This window comes from Bubalus bubalis, chromosome 12 (assembly GCF_019923935.1).
Source record: "Bubalus bubalis isolate 160015118507 breed Murrah chromosome 12, NDDB_SH_1, whole genome shotgun sequence".
NCBI classification, from domain to species: Eukaryota; Metazoa; Chordata; class Mammalia; order Artiodactyla; family Bovidae; genus Bubalus; species Bubalus bubalis.
Genome location: NC_059168.1, coordinates 67,828,378 through 67,847,671, shown reverse-complemented (window position 1 = coordinate 67,847,671; position 19,294 = coordinate 67,828,378). Strand labels below are relative to the sequence as shown.

Below are 19,294 nucleotides of genomic sequence, written 5' to 3'. Positions count from 1 at the left end.
GCACCTCCACACCATCACCAGAGAGATCTGAACACTAATGCCTATACCTTTCCTTTGTAATGACCAGGCTGTGTCCTCAGGCCCCTGTAGCAACAAAACAATGTGGATTTGTTACAACATCCTAGAGTGAAATGTGAATGTGGTCAAGGGTGTTCAAAAGCGGAAGAGTGGTGCAATGCACACCACAACTCAGGCCCCTACCCCTTCCGTGGGAGTCTGGCCATTTGAAAAGCAAGACTCCAGAAGAAACAACTCTAGGGAACTGTGGTCTATTAGCATATCTTCCCAAGAGAGACCTGACTGGAATGGCTTCTCAAGTCAGACCAGATGCCATGAAATACTGTTTGACCAGATAAAAACAACAGCTTAGGTCAGGCTGCCGAGTCCTCCTCACAGAGCACACACAGAAATCTTTTGTCATGGGGTCAGAAGACTCTGGTAGAGGTACTCTCTCTAGACCAGCTGCTTAATTCCAGAAAGGCCTGCATGTGTGTACCATTCCAGAAAAAATGGGTGTCTACAATTAAAGGAGATGCTAGAGCCTTCTTTTGAAAAGGAGCCCATTCAAGCACCTGACTCCTGACCCACCGGCTGCAGCGTATTTGCATTCACTCAGCCTCCATTTTGCTGAGCAGCGTATTGAAGGGCATTCAAACCAGAGGAATTACCAGCTAAGGAAAAGAGACAGCACAATTATCATCAATAAAGGGCATATCACAGCAACCAAAGACTAAAAGGTTTCCCACCTCCCAACAATAATTAATTAGTAGTAGTAACAGTGGGAAACCAGTAGCAATTTAAAAATATATACACATAAATCCAGGAATACCTTTTACAAGGCATGTGTAAGATCTACATGGAAATACAACAAAACTTGGCTTAGAGACATAAAAGAGATCTGAGTAAATGAACACACACATCAAATCCTGGATGGAAAACTCTAATATGTAAACATGTACTTTTAAAGGTTAATTTATACTGAAATTATTTCGTTTGAATTTTGAAAATCCCCAAAGAATTTGGGGTATGGAGAATTCAAAGACTAACTATAAAATTCATCAAGAAAAATAAACTGATAAAACAAAAAAAAAGGAGAAGGAGGGAAGAATAGGGATTTGCTTCACCAGATCCTGAAGTGCATGAAACCACAATGATTAAAATTGTACACTGGTGCAGGAAGAACAGACAAATCAGTGGAACAGAAGAACAAGTCCAGAATCAGACTTAGCCTGAATTTAGTACACACAGAGGCAGCAACTTTAAATAGTGTGAGAACACCGACTCTGTAAAGGTAAATGACAAACAGGGCGACTGTATGACACCTGAAGGGACAACACCTTTTTTTTGGCCACATGGCTTGTGGATCTTATTTTCCCAACCAGGGATTGAACCCACACCCCTGCACTGGGAACATGGAGTCCTAACTGCTGGACTGCCAGGAAAGTCCACCAAGGGGCAATTTCTTTCATACACACTCTTCATATTTTAGAATCTTTTCAAAATAAAGAAAAAGACAAATGCCTCAGTAGAGAATTGGGCAAAGCTTATTTAACAGGCTTCCCTGGAAGCTCAGACAGTAAAGAATCTGCCTACCATGCAAGGAGACCTGGGTTGGGAAGATCCCCTGGAGAAGGGATTGACAACCCACTCCAATATTCTTGCCTGGAGAATCCCATGGACAGAGGAACCTGGTGGGCTATAGTCCAGGGTGTTGCAAAAAGTTGGACACAACTGAGCAACTAACACTTATTTAACAGGCAATTCACATACACAGACACAAACTGTCAAAGATAATAAAAATTGTTCAACTGTCTTAGTAATATAAGAATGCAAGTTAAAACAAGTTGTGTGTTTGCTTATCTATCAAATTTATAAAAGTCTAAGCTAAAACATAAACTTGTGAAGGTGAAGGAAAATATGGCCTATAATCTGCCTGGTGGGCAATCTAGCAGTCAATATCAAAAACCACAACCATTTGGATACCAGTCATTTCACAACCATGACTTACCCTAAGGAAATAATTATGATGTTGGATAGAGATTTATCTATAAGACAGTTTAAGGAAGCATCAATTATATTAGCAAAATACTGGGAAGAACCTAAAATAGGAGACTGGTTATATGAGTTATGGCACACCATATGATGTAATACTGATTTTTAAAAAGTATGCACAAAAATCTAGTGGATACAGAACTTAGTAGGAATGTTGACAGATGTTACTGCTGCAAGGTCTGTTACCAGTGATTTTTATTTTCTTTGTGCTTTTCTGAACTTTCCAACTTACTAAACTGTTTTAAAAGTTACTTTCCAAAAAACCATTGAAAGATACATTTCAAAGTTTCACTGATCTCCTTGGGCTGCTAGAATTATGGATGATTTAATTTTTTGTATATGATTTTCTATATTTCTGAAGGCTTTCCTGTGGTTCAGTAGTAAAGGATGTGCCTGCAATGCAGGGGACTCAGGAACTGCATGTTTGATCCCTGGGTGGGGAAGATCCCCTGGAGGAGGGCATGGCAATCTGGTCCAGTATGCTTGCCAGGAAAATCTCATGGACAGAGGAGCCTGGCGGGCTACAGTCTATGGGGTTGCAAAGAGTAGGACACGACTGAAGCGACTGAGCACACAATACACTATATTTCTCAAAATTTTCTATGAGATCAGTTTTAAAAGCAAAAGAAAGATCACATACTCACCATGGGTGTTTCCTTAGGGGGCTAGACCCACAAAATTAGTTAAAATGCAGAGAAGCACATACCAAGTGACAGATGTATCTACAGTGACACCAAACTGAGCCCTCCGCCCTGGGGGCTCGGGTTCTGTTGGGTTCTGGATCCCAGCACCTAGTGCCCAGCATCTATGGTGCTCCATGAATGCCTAGTCTATTGAATGAAAATTACTGCTGCTGCCTCTGCCACTACCACCTCCATCTCCACCATTCTAGAAATCTTTTAATTGTCCCACCACTGCCAAGATTATTAAACGGGCAGTTTGAATATAATATTCTCATAGTGGAGTCCTGATGCACACCAACTATTCAGAATCTCTAAAGAGCCACAGAAAAGGTTTTGGTGTGAAAAAAACTTAACACAAATCTAGTTAACTCTGCAATGCTAAAGAGGAAAAAAAATCCAATTATTAGAATTCTTTTCCTCAATTGCTTTTTTTTTTGAGAGCCACGGCAATCTTTTTTTTTTTTAATGTGATGTTAAGGAAAAGAATGGCCTAAGTGTATTAGCATTTTGCAAAGTGGTCTTCTTTTGTAGGATTCAGCTATGAAAACCAAGGAGATGCAGCTGTTCAACTGACCATCAAACCCTAAAATCATAAGCATCTACTCTACAAGAGAAGAACCGACAACTTTAACTCCCTCCCAGCCGCGCCCCCCACCCCCGGCCCCATCCCCCAACTGAAGCAACCAGGGCTTGGTTAAATTAACTAAATGTGAGTCCTTACTTCCCTCTCTTCTGCTTACATGCTTTAGACTAGGGGATAAACGATCAAGACCGTAGAAGACCAAATTCCAAAAAAGGAAGGACAATAAGGAAACCAGACCACTAGCCCTTCAATAAACAAATGTTGACTGGGCACAATCTGAATTATAAGCAACTGTCCCAGTTATGACTTCAAATCCAGTTTTCTAGAACTTTTACCTCCACTGCTTCCTGTGCAGACTGTCTCTGCATCTTTCTCATTAGACAAACTACATTTCTCTAGGATGGAGACCATGCTGATTTCATACCCCAGTATAAACTTACTTAATACCCTAGTACTGAGCACAAGCTCTTAAGACATGGTAGGCAGAAAATAAACATTCTTGAACTGCTAAAGTAAATGATAAAATTGACATCCTGTGGTATTCCTGCAGAGGTGAAGCACAAAGCTGAGTACACCTAAGAGCCTTTACCTGAAGGGATGACATTTTAATAATACAAATAGATGCCTATGAGGAGGAGGAGAACTAGGAGGCTTTTCAGCAGAAACAGTCCCAGTTAACAGTTCCCCTAAAAACCATGGAGATGTAAGAGAATCTAAAGATGAGAAAGAGAAGCCACATGAGACTACCTTTCCACCTTAAGAAGAGATACTCTGGAGTTTCCAGTTCATGATATGTAAATCCCTAATGCATAAAGATGGTCTAATTTCAAACATGGTCAGTCACAATCATAGAGAAATTGAAAGGGGAGGAGAAGGATGCAGAGAAGCACATGTGCGAGGCACACTCACCATCCATCTCCAACACACACACACACACACACACACACACACACACACACACACACACACGGCCTGTTCCAAGATTCTCCTCCCTTGTCAGGTATGGTCTTCCCTTTCACTAATGAAACATGCCATTCAGATTCTGACTATCAGAGTCAGACTCTCTTCAAAGAGGGTTTGCATGAAGTAACCACATGTGTTTAGAGAACCATCATCACACATCATCCTGTTCATGCACAGCACTGAGAAAGCACTCAGTCTGGATGGACAGCCTGTACTTCAAATTGATGGGAGTTCAGAGACCAGAATGAAGCTTGTTCAGTGGTCTGCAGCCCTGGCTGAACATGAGAATCACCTGGGGTGCTTTTAAAAAATACTAGTGCAGGATCTCAACCCAAACCAATTAAATCAGAATCGCTAGGGGTGAGGTCTGAGCATTGGTGTGTGTGTGTGTGTGTGTGTTTTCACTAAAGTTCCACAGAGAATTATTAATTTTTTTCAGCATGATAAAAGCAAGTGGTTATGTTTTGCATTACCAGAGGTAGAAGAAAATGTGCTTTTAAAAACACTCCCCAGAGAGTTTATTATACAAGATTGGTAAAATACTGATAATTGTGGAAGCTGGGTGATGGACACATAGAAGTTAATTACATTATTCACTCCACTTTTACATATTTGAAAAACTCTATAATAAAAAGTTACTCTATAAAATGAGCAGAAATAAAAATGTGTTCTCTTACCCCAAAGAGTATATGACTGTGTGTGCATGCTAAGTTGCTTCAATTGTGTCTGACTCTTTTTGACCCTAGGGACTGTAGCCTGCCAGGCTCCTCTGTCCATGGGATTCTCCAGGCAAGAATACTGGAGTGGGGAGCCATGCCCTCCCAACTCATATGAGTGTATGTGTATACTATATTTAATGGAAACAAACATTTAAAAAAAAATTAAAATAAAAGCTTTGCAAGTGATTCTAATGTGCAACCAGAGTTGAGAGTGACTAGGCCACATCATTTGAAAAATAAGGAGTCAAATCAGCAGCAGAAGGGAATCAGGTGAGATGTGGTAAGATGGAGCCCAGGGAGGGTGGCCCGCCTCGTCTGAGTGCCTCACCATCTCCAATTTCTGCTTTGCATACATTTACCTAAATTTTGAGCTTCTTTACTCACAAGTGAACTTCTGTATGTGTATGTATGTATATATATCTGTGTGTGTACATGATTTAAGACAGCACTACCAATTATATTCAGTAGCATGTAATTTTTGAAAAACACTATTTGTGGGAACATTACCTCTGACTTAAAACACTTTGGCCTTAGAATAGTCACAGGGAAAGCACTGCTGGGGAACAGCAGGCTGAGGGGATGAGGGTTGGGGTGTCATCTTGGGAGCTGGGAAGCCCATCTATCTAAGGGCTTTATAGGCAGTGCTGATTAGAGGGTACTGAGCGAACTCTAATATCAGGGGCTCATTGTGAGAAGCCAAGAGCAGCAACCAAGTGTCAATGAAAAAATACATCAAAGCTCCCGCCATCCCACACCCGGAACCCTCAACTCACCTATTCTTCTCCATTTCATTGTGAGTCGATCTGAAAGAGGGAACAATAAGAGAAACATTATTCTTGTTTTAAAGGACTGCTCCAATGCCAACACAATTATTTTAACTTCTTTCTCTCTCAAGCTGGAGGGAGAGAAGACAGAGGAAGGGCTCTACCTAAGAAATGAGTCCCTCTGGGGAAATAGATAAATGTAAATATCTCAAACAGCATTCAAGGAGAAGTGACAAACTGAGAGGCATGCATTCCCTCGTGGAAAAGTAATCCATTTTAAGAAAGGAAAAAAAGGGTTCTATTTATACAAAGGGAAAAACAGCTGCACAATGTGATGCGAATTTGGGTTATATAATACCACAAGGCTTTCTTTAGGCTGAGTGTGGAACACCAGAAATTTGGCATCCCCACCCAACTCTGCAGTTCTCTAGGTGTACTATACACCAAAATTGTATGCTAGGTTGTCTGACTATAGGATACAGTTTTAAAAGGATAAATATAACCCTTCTTCCCTCAATCTTTCTACTCCTTGAAGTTATTTTATTGCATGCAACCTCCCAAAAGATGCTACTGTTGAAGAGCTACCAAATGCTTTTAGGAAGGGGCTTCCAAAACTCAGTTCAATGTAAAGATGACAGGTTGGTTAAGGGCAGCCCTTTGGGTGGAATCTGAGGTCCAGCTTTGCCACTGACTGATACTGTGGAAGAAATACAAATGCTTACCATCCTGTCCTTGGTTAACTCTTTTGTAAAATGGAAATAAAAATGACTGCCAATTATCTACAGAACACATGTGGATCAATGAGGTAGCAACTGTAAAAGTGATGAGAGAGGCTTGGATGAAAGCACAGGTGTGTGTGAAATCAGACTATTAGTGCGTTTATAGCTGACCTTGAATATAAGGTCTGGCCTATGGATTCATGGACAGGTTTTCACAGATGTCACAAGAAGTCAGTCAGTGTGGCTATCTCAGTGTCCATCTCATATAACTCATCCCAACTAGTTAAAAATAAACTTGAGGAAACTGCCAGCATTATAAATGAACTGAATCTTGACCTTACTTTTGGAAATTCTCTAGAATCTAATCAGTTCAGGAGAGATGACACCCTGGCTCAGGTCAAGAATTCTGTGGGGCAATAACTGGAACTTTATTGGGTCTTGGAAATAAATTCTCACAGTAATTATGGAGAAACCCTACTTCTGTGAATGCGCGACCATTCATTCACAGCAAGGGGCACCACCATCCCGTTCATTCACACCAGAGACTAGTTGTGGATTTGGGGCATTCTTGAAATGGGAAATTTCTAATCCAGCACTAAACTTCTTTTCCACAAGCCTTCTGGGATACAATTTTCATTCACAAGGAAAAACAAACAAGACAATAATGACAATATTTTAAATTTTAGAATATTTGTTTTCTAGATAAGGGCTATATGAACCTTAAAACTGGTTAACTTAAAAGTTTTAAGTTGATTCACTTGGTTACCCTTCAGTGTTTTTCTGATGTATACTTCACTTCCTGCAATGGCCAGCAGGATATCACTGTTAACACGAGTCTGGCCTGCAACTGCAAACCTTTGGCTTGATAGCACGCGGCATTCTGGTTTTAACGGAGAATAACAAGTTCAAAGTCTGACACATTTTTTAGATGGATGAAAATATATGATGACAGGTGGTCAAAATTACACTGTTTAACTGTAGACATGGACCATTCTGAGGAGGTGGAGGAGAGAAGGGTGGATATTTGTAAAGAACATGGTGTCCGATTACAGAAAAATCAGACACCACAAGTCACCCTTATCCCATCTGGATTCTTTGAAGATACATATAAAAATTTCAGAATTCCCAAGATAATCTTTTTTACAAATTCCATAAGCAGCACAATTCTTTCCAAACTTTGAACAGAGTTTTGGAAACTATGGATCTTATTTGATTACTTAAGAGTGTTGAACACATGGTGATTTTTACAAGGGGACTTACACCTAACGGCTAGGGCATTACTGAAGTACATTTGGTTTAGTGAAACTGAATTTGTCTTTAATAAAAGGGAGGCCATTCAGAAAAGGCCGTCCAGAGACTCCCTGCCAACTCTGTTGATGGGAAAACATTTATATTTTTAATTAAAGCATAAGAATATATAGACACCTTGTATCAAAATCATTTTCCATGTGATTACTGAAAAGATTGGATAACTCTGGACTCATTGATAAAAGATCAGATGTCATCACTTAAAAATATATTTTAACAAAAATATAACTAAGCCAAACCAGTCCCTGGGTTAAAAAAGACTCACACTGTCAAGTCAGCTATATGACCACTGTCTCATAAAAGAACTGGGTGACAAGGGCTGAACTTCCTCTTTCACATGAATGCCAATGCCTGCTTCACCAATGTAACAAAACATGCTTTTAAAAACTCTGGATTTCAAATGTAATTATTTAGGTAACTGATTTAAAAAATCAGTGGGAAAGAAAAAAAAAAATTCCATCTTCCTGTAGTTCTCCAGATGATTCCAGAACAATTAATATTCACAATTTCACTTGTTTTTGTTTTTAGACAAGCAATTAGAGAAACTTAAGATCTGCATTTTCAGTTTCCAATAAGTTTGCTATGCAGCTAAATCTTATTTTTTTTATTGTTGTCCAAGGAAGAGTAACCCCCAGACGCTACAAGCAAAGAGCTCAGCATTTCAACCTGAATTAACAAGCATACACTGTTACCAATGGTTATGTAAACCAGAAGTAATCTATAGCTCTTATATCAGTTCAAAATTCTGACCATACATGGCCTTGGATATAAGTCTGATTCAAATCAAGGGGTCAAACTGCATTCTCTGGGGAGATGTCTCATTGCTCAGGTAAGGGTCATTCCAAACAGGTCATGAAGGAAGTGATTACATTTAAAGAAAACAACCTGCTGTTGCTTCATCTGTTTTGCTTGGTGCAATCTCCAGGTTTAATCATGGTCTTGCAGAGATCCCTGCACCACTTAAATTACTGCACGAATTCATCATTAGTCAAGAATATGGAAAACTGTGAGAGTCTCCTGTTTCTAACTATGGAAAGCAAACCAAATCCATTTACAGAAATAATAGAGCTTTCCCCCAAATCCAGAGTTGCAATCATTTTCCCAGGAATAAAGCTGGATATTAAAGAAAAGAGAAAGAATCTATTTCTTGAATTGAAATTCTCAACTATCATTATTTTTCTTTCCTAATCACCTTTTGGAGAAGGGAATGGCAATCTACTCCAGTATTCTTGCCTGGAGAATCCCATGGACTGAGGAGCCTGGCCGGCTACAGTCCATAGGGTCGCATTGAGTCAGACACTACTGAAGTGATTTAGCATGGCATAGCATGGCAATCACCTTTTGGGGCCAAGCTACTTCTCTTCAACAACATCCCCTTCTTCTCACCACTGAACATCCCCTCAACAACTTTTCTGTGAAACTTAGGAAAAAACAAAGTACTAAGGATTAAGCCTTGACTATTAATGTGAACAATTCCTCTCAAATCATGAGTGGACAAGAGTAAAAGTAACAAATGAACTATACTTTTCCATAAAAATAAAGCAAAAGGCTTCAATGTCTTTTCAAAAAGTTATTTAAAAAATACTGTAACAAAAAGCAACACAGATATTGTTTTATACCACTGCACACTACAAGTCAGCATCAACCTTCTTAAAGGTTGTCAGCACTCGTGCACAGATCTACTTGCTATCACCTTCAGATAATGCCAAAGGTGGCAGGGAAAGGAAAAACCACCAGGTAACTAATTAACAGGTTCATCCTTCCCGTGCCTTCCTATTCAAGAGCTCGGCACATATGTGCTGCTCACTCATATCCTGTGGTTCTTCCAACGCTAAGGACAATGGGGTGAACCAAGGACAGAAGAGGAAGGAAGAACAAGGGAGTTAAAGGTTTAAGTGGGAAACTTCTGGCTTTTAGTAGTCTATATAATGTCACAGACGCTAACCAAATACAGTTATTTGCAGAGTGTTCATGAGAATGGGAGACAGACAAGGATTCTAAATCAGTAAGGAAAATGTCAATGATTTTCAATTACTGGAATAAAAGGTATAATTGAATGAGTCTAATAAAAACAGATTTCCTAGCTAACGTATATATTAAGAGGAAAGAGGAGGAAAAGGGAGTGCAACAGCATTAATGGAGTACTCATTTATACCAGGAAGTACATTCAGGGTTTTATTATGTGATTTCATTGACCATTAACCAAATACTTTCCAGTGAGACTTACAAATTTCAAGAATTGCAGGATTAACGTAAAAAGCTTGTGGCATATGAATATTTTAATATTATATTAATCTATTCCTCCATCACCAAAAAGCAGGTTTGAACCTCAATTGTTCCTCTTTGCCATTATAAATAGAGTGACAGATTATCAGACATATCACTGTATTTAATTTACACGTCAAATATGAAATCCTACCACCTATGCCAAATCAATACTTTAACATATTTATAAAATCTTCACTATGAAAAGTAAAAAGTGGGTAATGTCCAGTATTTTCAGCTATAGAAAACTTGCCCTGAATCTGCAACTTCTGAAGGCAAAATACTGTCACTGCTGCTTAATCCCACTTGAAGTTTCCACCGATTTTTTGTTCCAAAGGGAAGAAAAACAAAATTAAGTTCTGGGGGAAAAAAGTTCATAAAGAAATAGAAAACACTTCCATTTCTCTTTTCTTCTCAGTCCCCTCAACCCAAACAGAAGGGTTTCTTCCAATGCCTTAGGACTATGTATACATTACTGAATCAAGATTGCCGCTTCATTTACGGGTTAAAACCTAGTATCATCTGCGGCATAACCTAAAAGAGAAAGGAAAATGTTTACCAAATTACCTGCTACTGCTGTTATTCTTCTTGGATTTGCTCCTCCGTTTTAAGGCATCTCTGTCCTTGTTATTGTATGGTAACATGGAGGCATAACCATGTTCAGCTTCTAGAAAACCGGAGGATCCAGTTAATGAATGAACACAGAACAGTCAACACTCTCTCCCCTTCACAATATTTCCTTTTAAAAATGGATTTATTTTTTATTAAAAGAAGACTGTGGAAATAATTAAAAGGAGCAAGGTGGAATTCTTAGAACAATGATTGTTTTTTTAATTGAGTGAATACCCTCAGTTCGGAGCAGGTGTAAGGAGCATTCCAGCTGCTCATTGTTGAGAAAGACACAGCAAGTCTCATGGAGCCTGGGTTTCCCATTGGCAACGTCCAGCAGGTTGGTGTATATTAAGTGGGACCGGCCTCAGACGAAGGTGCGGGGCCAGACACCGGGAGCCAGAGCCGAGGACGGAGGATGCGGGGCAAGGGAGGAGCTGCTCCGCCGACTGGGAGACCCGGCGCCAGGCCCACTTTGGGGCGGGCCGGGAAGAGCCGGGTGAGGTAAACCAAGCGCTTGGCTGAGGGGGCCCCGGGCACCCCACTAGCGACGGGGTGCGGAGGGGGAAGCGCTCAGGATCCCGGGGGCAGCAGTCCCTTTCTACTCCCATTCATTGACTTTGGGGGCAGCGACGGCCTCCCTTCGAACCGCGCGTGGGGAAAGCTGGAGGGGTTGGGAGCGCTCGCGGGTCGCGCTCTCAGCTCCTCCAACCACCCCCGGAGAGGCTGGGCGCCCGGATCCGCTGCCAGGCCCCTCAGAGCTCCCGGCACTAGCTCGGGCCGGACCCCTCCCGTCCCCGTGCACCTCTCTCCCGTCGCTCCAGGTAGTCGGCCGCCTCCAGCAGCATCTGGATGTTCATCCGAACCGCCGCCGCCATTCTGCACCGGGGGCCGGAGCCACGGGACCAACCCCCACTGGACACGGGCTCGCCGCCGCCGCCGGACACCCGCGCCCCGCTGTGGACCCCGCAGAGCAGGGCTGAGAGAGACTCTCTGGCGACCACGCTCGCCGGAAGCGGGAGGGGACCGGCGAGCTGGGCACCACCGACACCGTGACAGAACCTACAGAAGAGCAGCAGCCGCCACCGCCGCGGAGTGTTTATCCCCGACTCACCGTCCCCCGCCCCCAGGCCCTTCTCTTGACAGGCCCACTTCGGCTGCGTCCCTCATTGGGAGCCCCAAAGAATTCCCCGCCCCCGGACCTGTCCGATTGGGGGAAGGCACTACGGCCCCGCCCCTCAGAGTCCGCTCCTCTCCCTGGTTGGTCACGCTTGACAAGGCCCGGGCTCCACCCCCCCTTTCCAATTGGTGACAGGATTCTCAACTCCGCCTCGTGCTCCTTCTCTGTTTTCCATTGGTTCTATACCAACAACCGGGCCCCCTTTTGCTTTGTTAGTATTGGCCAAGAGATACAGAAAGCAAGCCACTTTGCCTGTCTCCTATTGGTGGGACCTTCCGACACCGCCCAGCTACGATGACGTCATCGTTCCCCTGGCTAGCGATCCCTGAATGGCTAGTGGTTAGACGCCGGGCTATTCCTACCCGAATCTGGCATTGGATTGCACGGCTGACCCAGGCACCGAGCAGCGATGATTCACCGACCCCTCCTCGGACCTGTTGCCGGAACCTGTTTCCGGGGAAAAGTTGCGGGGATCTGCTGGACGCCCCTAGAGTGGAAGCTGGCACCGCGCGTCACCTGGGCGCTCTGCCCTGCTCGGGTTCGGGGCCAGATTTCTGGGCCTGCTGGCTGCGGCCCGGAGGTTCCAGGCTTTCCGGGGCCAAAGGCCCCGCCGACAGCCCGAGAGGGCGGTGGGCCTGGGGCTCCGGCGAGCGCCACGTGGCTGTAGCGCTCGGCGGGGGAGACTGTGTTCAGTGCTCGCCACCCAGCGTTTTTTTCCTTTCCCCAGAAAGCACTGGAATCGCGAGGCTGTATACCCCGCCCTAAGTGCTGGCTAATTACTCCCTCATGCGAGTGGATTTTAAAAGCTCAGAAACTTCCTGTACCTGCAGATTGACGTTGAATTCTGAGATTTGTTTGACATCTCTTTCATATTCTTTCCTTCTAGTTCTAGAGGAAAACATTCAAAAAGAATACTTCCTATTCAAGACGGCTATAAATGATGTTTGTGTGTGTGTGGTACCAATATAAATGTACGTAGAACAGAACTAAGATTTTTAAGAACTGTTCCTTAAGCTATCTCGAGACCCAAGTTATAATACACTGACAGCTCCATTAAAAAAGATGAAATAAAACTCTTGGTAAATTGAGACTCTTGAATATAGAAATGAGTAAAGCATGAACATATTTAACAAAACTTTTAAACAGTTTATTGTTGCGAATATGTGAAAACAATAGCTTGTCAGGTAATTTACCTACATTATTGCTAATCCTCAGTAGAACCCCACTAGATAGGTTAATTATCTACATTTTGTATATAAGGAAACTGATGCCCAGAGAAGCTAAATGACTTTCTTAGACATCCTTTCAGCCAGAAATGGAAACTGAACCTAGATCTGTTTCACCCAAAGCCCATACTATGGGTGGTAGTTTTTCCAAAAAATAGGAATTAAGAACCGGATCTCCATGAGTCACAAACACTGACACTCAAACACAGGGAAAATAAAGAAAAACATGTAATTATGATGGTAAGTTTTAAATATGTCTTTTCTAATGGTTGACAAATCCATTAAACTCAAAAGAATAAGAATAAATAGAGTAACCCAGTCCTTACATACAAAACACATATTTTCTGGTTTTAATGGTTAATTGGATCTAAAAGCTGATTCTTTACAGAAATTAATACACTGAAGATAAAAGTTTTCAAAAAAGCACAAAAAGCTAGAACTGGGGATATAAGTTTATAAAAATTATAAAGATATAATTTTTAACTGCAGGGTATTTGTAAAACAAACCTGAAAACAGTAATGAATACAGTTTTTACTGACAGTAAAAGCACTGATTTCATTCTTAATTTTGGATTCTGTATACTTCTATATTTTCTCTCTGATTTTATTATGAACATTTAGCATCTCTTTATTCTTTCTCTTACCCTCAACTCTTTTTTTTAAAAAGCCAGTCTTATTTCAAAATCATGATCCTTCCCCTGGAATTAGCCTGATTGAAAATCACACTTATAAAATTAAAAAAGGAAAAATGGTTGAAATCTGAGTCAGATATAGCAAAGGAACCATTTAAACACCAACAGGTTTAGCTTAAATTCCAAACAAAAATAAATTAAATAATATATAAAATCAGAGAATTAAGACTAAGGAATAGACCTCTTTCTGTTCCCTGGCAGCACTGGAAGAAATGATCAGTAAACCAGTAATACCAACTAGGAACTAGTATCATGAAGAACTCCAAAGGGTGTCTGATGCCACCTACTGGACATCAAGCAGTAAGTATAAAATAAAGGGTTTTTTCTTGTTTTTCTAGCAATTATTTTATACAAATATATTACAATGAATGACCAGTTAGATAATCTGAAAGTATAGATTTTGAAGAACTGAAATCCTAAAATGAAGAAGTGGTTACCCCCAGCATCTAGCACTTCAAAGGCATTACACAAGCACTAACGGATAGGCAAAACCCTCAAAGTAAGGACCTGAAATTCCAGAATGTTTGAACCTAAATTTTATGACCAGAATTTTAAGTAAAAAGCTATATGAAATAGAATAAACATAGGCTGACAACAGTTTATATATATCCTTGAGCAGGTATCAAGCTAAACTGATAGAATTGGAAACTAAAAATATACTGAAAATGGGAAGCACAAAAGATTGTATTTGTCAAATAATCTTTATTTTTTTTTAAAAAGCCCTAGTTTCCTTCCTCTGAGGGGTTTATACTCTAGGTGGGCAGAGGATAGTAGTAAATACCAGTGCTGAATGGCAGGTTTATTAAATGCAACGGAACTTCTGACAGAGGTGCATTTCAGTTGAGTACCTCAGAGTACAAAGAACACAACTGTTGGTATTCTAATCCTTTAACTGTCTAAAAAGTTCCAGAACTGATGAATGCTGAATTAAAAAACACTATAATGACATTAAAATGAATTTTGTTTTCTGAGTTTCTGAGGAACTGATTTTATTCTTCGAAATGTAAAAATCAGGACTGTGATTTACTGACTTAGTATTAATCTTTCTTTGTGGCTACTTGGGACACTCTAACATCATGATATCCAATATCACAAAATTAAAACTTAAAAACCTTTAAAAACACTGCTCTGCAAAAGTTAATTACTCCACAAATATTTGCTACTTTTAAAAACAGAGCAATGGCTAAACAGGGGTACATATATTACACAGAACGCTATGTAGAAGTTAAAAAAAAAAAAAGACGAGTGTATATATATATAGGCATGGAAACATCTCCAAGGCAGTGCTGAGTAATCCCTGCAGCATATTATCTGTGTAAAAAAAAAAAACAAACCAAACACCTCAAACTGGGCTTTTTTCCTCATTTCCAGCACTAAGTCTGCTACACACACACACACACACACACACACACGCATGTCTGGAAGGAAACACTACAAAGGATTCACAGTGAATCAGGACTGTTCAAAAGGGATTAAGCAGTTATGTTTTAAAATTTTTATAGGAAAAATGTGTTCATTTAAGAGTTGGATAACTAAAAGTTAACTTAAAAACTTAGGGAAGTGGAATGAAGTTTAAGTCACAAAGAGAAAGACAAATATCACATATCACTTATATGTGGAATCTAAAAATAAATGGTACAAATGAACCTATTTAAAAAATAAAAATAGAGTCACAGATGTAGAAAACAAACTTATGGTTACCAAGAGGAAAAGGAGGGAGGGATAAATTGCGGGACTGGTACTGACATATTTATACTACTATATATAAAATAGGTAAGAACCTACTGTATAGCACAAGGGACTCTACTCAGTACTCCATAATGACCTATATGGGAAAAGAATCTTAAAAAGAGTGGCTATATGTATAATTGATTCACTTTGCTGAACAGCAGAAACTAACACAACATTATAAATCAGCTATACTCCAATACAAATTAAAAAAAAAACAACACGAAGAGACGTTGTTAAGTGAAACAATGTTACTAAACTACCTTCATGTGCAGGTATTCGCTGAATGCTTTACTGGGTGCCAGGCACTTGTGGTGCTGGGGCTACCGCAGCAAACAAGACAGAAGCCCTGCTTCTCAAAGTTCAAAGGCATAGTAACCGAGTGTCAGGGAATGATAAACTATAAGGAGAAGGAAACTCTGCAGAGCATGTGGAAAAACTGGAACCCTCACAAATTGCTAGTGGGAATATAAAATAGGGCGGTTGCTTTGGAAAACAGACAGTGCTTCAAAAAGTTAAACATGGAGTTTAACTATATAACCCAGTAATAGCACTCCTAGTTACATACCCACGAGAAGTGAAAACGTATGTTCATACAAAACTTGGATACAAATGTCCATAGTAGCATTATTCATAATAGCCAAAAAAGTGGAACAACCCCAATTCCCATCAACTGATGAATTACAAATTACAGTGTGACAGGTGGGGGCTTCTCAGGTGGCACAGTGGTAAAGAACCCACCTGCCAATGCTGGAGACAGAATTGGGTTCGATCCCTGGGTCGGGATGATCCCCTGGAGAAGGAAATGGCTACCCACTCTAGTAGTCTTGTTTGGGAAATTCCACTGACAAGGAGCCTGGTTGGCTACATCCATGGGGTTGCAAAGAGTTGGACACGACTGAGCATGCACACACACATGCACACACATCCACAGAACAGAGTATTATAAACTATAAAAAAGGGATGTGTGTGTGCCAAGTCCCTTCAGTCATGTCTGGCTCTGTGCAACCCTATGGACTGTAGCCTGCCAGGCTCCTCTGTCCATAGGATTCTCCAAGCAAGAATCCTGGACTGGTTGCCATTTCCCCCTCCAGGAGTTCATCCGAACCCAGGAAATGAACCCAAGTCTGTCTTCTGCATTGGCAGGTGAGTTCTTTACCACTGAGCTACCTGGGAAGCCCTTGAAGTACTATTTATGATACAAGATAAATTGAATCTTGAAAACACTGTGCTGTGCAAAAGCAGCTAGACACAAAAGGTCACATATTGTGTGATTCCATCCATTTGAAATGTCCATTTACATGAAAATGTCCAGAACAGATACACCTTTAAAGACACAAAGTAAATTTAGCGGTTTCTGGGTTGGAGGGTAAGGTGGAAGGGGAGGGATGAGCAACAGCTGTTAATGAGCATGGCGTTCCTTTTTGGGTTGATGAAAGTATTTTAGTATTACTGGTGATAAATACATAACTGTCAATATACTAAAACCACTGACGTGATATACTTTATTTATTTCTGGCCATGCCACATAGGGCTTATGGGATCTTAGTTCCTGCAAGTTAGTGCAGGGTCTTCATTACTGGACTACCAGGGAAGTCTCTGAAATGATATACTTTAATAGGCTGAATTTTATTTCAATTTAAAAAAGCTAAATAAAAAAGAGTAAAATAGGGTAAAAGGATAGAGAGGGAAGGGGAGGCTGCTGTTTTGGATAAGGTAGTCAGGAATGACCTTATTCTGAGCAGTGACCTGAACAATATAAAGAAGCTAACCATGTAACTATGAGAGGTGGGAGGAGGGAGAGGAGGGACATTCCAGGAGGAAAGGCAAGTAGGAAGACTCTTAAGGTAGATGCATATCTATTTTTAAGGAACAGCAAAGAGGCGAGTAGTGTGGCTGCATGCAGTAGCAAAGGTTAGGCTACAGGAAGCCATGGTCCAAACTGTACAGATGTGTAGACCCACAGTAAGGACTGGTCTTCACTCTAAATGATAGAAAGCCATCAGAGCCAGAAGCAACGACCAGATGTACATTTATAAGGTTCACTCTGCTGCTAGGTGGGGAATAAACTGAGGCAGAAGGGAAGGAAGGAAATCTATTAGAGATGGCTTCTGTTAGTATAGGTGGGTGAAAAATGGTCAGATTTGATGTACAACTAATCACCACAATATACACTTTAAATATCTTAAACTTGTATTTGTCAATTATATCCCAATAAATATGGGAGAAAAAAGTGGTTGGATTCAAAATATACTCGAATGTTAGAGCTGAAGGGATTTCTAATGAATCAAATGTGCCACACAGGAGAGAGGAGCGAAGAATGAGCCTAAGGAGTTTCACTCTGTGCAGAGGTGTAAATGGAGAGGCCACTCACTGAGATGGGGAAGCCTGAGAGGAGATGACTGCGCAGGGAAATCAGAAGTCAATTCATCTTAAATTTGAGGTGCCTACTAATCCAAGTGCATCTACAAGACTGGAATTCTGTAAAACAGTCAGGCTAGAAGTATACAATGGAGAGCCACGGCAGAAGACATTTGACGCTTTGTGAAGGGACGACTCACCAGAGGCAGACAGGAGAGTCTAGGGGTTGAGCCCTGGAGCACTCTGACATTTGGATGCTTAGGAGATTTGGCACAATTTATGTCTTCTGAGAGGAGCAGCCTGTTAGAAGAAGACAAGAATGCTCCATCTTTGTTATTCTTACAGAATCAGATGATCTGATGGATAAAAGTTCCTTCAAAGCAAGACTTGATCTCATCTCTAGATCTTTAAAGATTTCTTCCTCTTCCATTTCTTTGGAGTTAGCTCACAGAGAGTGAACCTATTGATCTACTAGGTATTCTCAGATTATTTCTTTACAAAGTATGCTGCCTTGAGGATCTCAAGTCAGCATACTAAAATGACAATACAGTGAACACCACATTAAAATGACAATCCAAATACCCATTGTTTGATTTGGGGAATATTATTTCATCCCAGAAATTTTAGCTTCCCAATAAGACAAGTGGGTGAGCTTTCCTTTAGATGTGCGCAAGTGTGGTCAGAAACAGTGCTTATCGCAGATACTTTACAGATAGGCTGTATTTCGGAGGGTCAGGGTATGGGAATCTACTCAACTCATTTGGCAAAAAGTCTAAGCCAAATAACCCAACTGCTTGGGGTAGTGACACTTGTGCAGTGGGTACTACAGGTTGTACAGCTGACGTAGCACATTTAACGAACTCTAACTGCTACCCTTAAAAAAAGAGGCAATAAGGTTTCCCTGATGGTTCAGTGGAAGAGACTCCACCTGCCAATGACAGAGACACAGGTTTGATCCCTGAGCCGGGAAGATGCCATGTGCCATGGAGCAGATAAGCCTGTGCACCACAACTATTGAGCCAGTGCTCTGGAGCCCCCGAGGCACAACTACTGAAGCCTGTGCTCCACAAGAGAAGCCACTGCAGTGAGAAGCCCACACACCACAACTACAGAGTAGCCCCACTCTCCGCAACTAGAGAAAAGCCCGCAGAGCACCAAAGACCCAGCCCAGCCAAAAATAAAATAAATAAAATCATTTGAAAAGGAGGTGGGGATGGACAGGGAAGCCTGGCGAACTGCAGTCCACGGGGTCACAAAGAGTCGGATACAACTGAGTGATTGAACTGAACTGAATATTACACACACTGATAAGAAACAATCTTAAGATGTAGCAGTAAGTGAAAAAACAATAGGTACAAAATAGAGTGTAAAGTTTGCTTAAATTTGAGTAAAAAACACATATACATATAAATTATATGCTTATGTATACATGGAATATCTCC

The 19,294-nt window shown here is 41.0% G+C and overlaps 1 protein-coding gene across 4 annotated transcripts in view; it reads right to left on the bottom strand.

Annotated features, from left to right (window-relative positions):
- Positions 1-18,448, bottom strand: part of MXD1 (MAX dimerization protein 1) — a 30,206-nt gene extending 11,758 nt beyond the window's left edge. Inside the window, exons 1-4 of one of the 4 annotated variants that reach the window (XM_044926094.2) lie at positions 18,053-18,242; positions 11,471-15,074; positions 10,624-10,723; positions 5,774-5,803 (exon numbers count right to left, since the gene is read on the bottom strand). In XM_044926094.2, coding sequence (XP_044782029.1) covers positions 5,774-5,803; positions 10,624-10,723; positions 11,471-11,543 — 203 coding nt within the window. In that variant the 5' untranslated portion in view covers positions 11,544-15,074; positions 18,053-18,242. Of the gene's footprint in view, positions 1-5,773; positions 5,804-10,623; positions 10,724-10,902; positions 15,400-18,052 lie in introns of those variants that run through there. The other 3 variants (XM_006079632.4, XR_006543459.2, XM_006079629.4) reach the window with 3 other exon arrangements.
- Between the last annotated feature and the right edge of the window lie 846 nt (positions 18,449-19,294).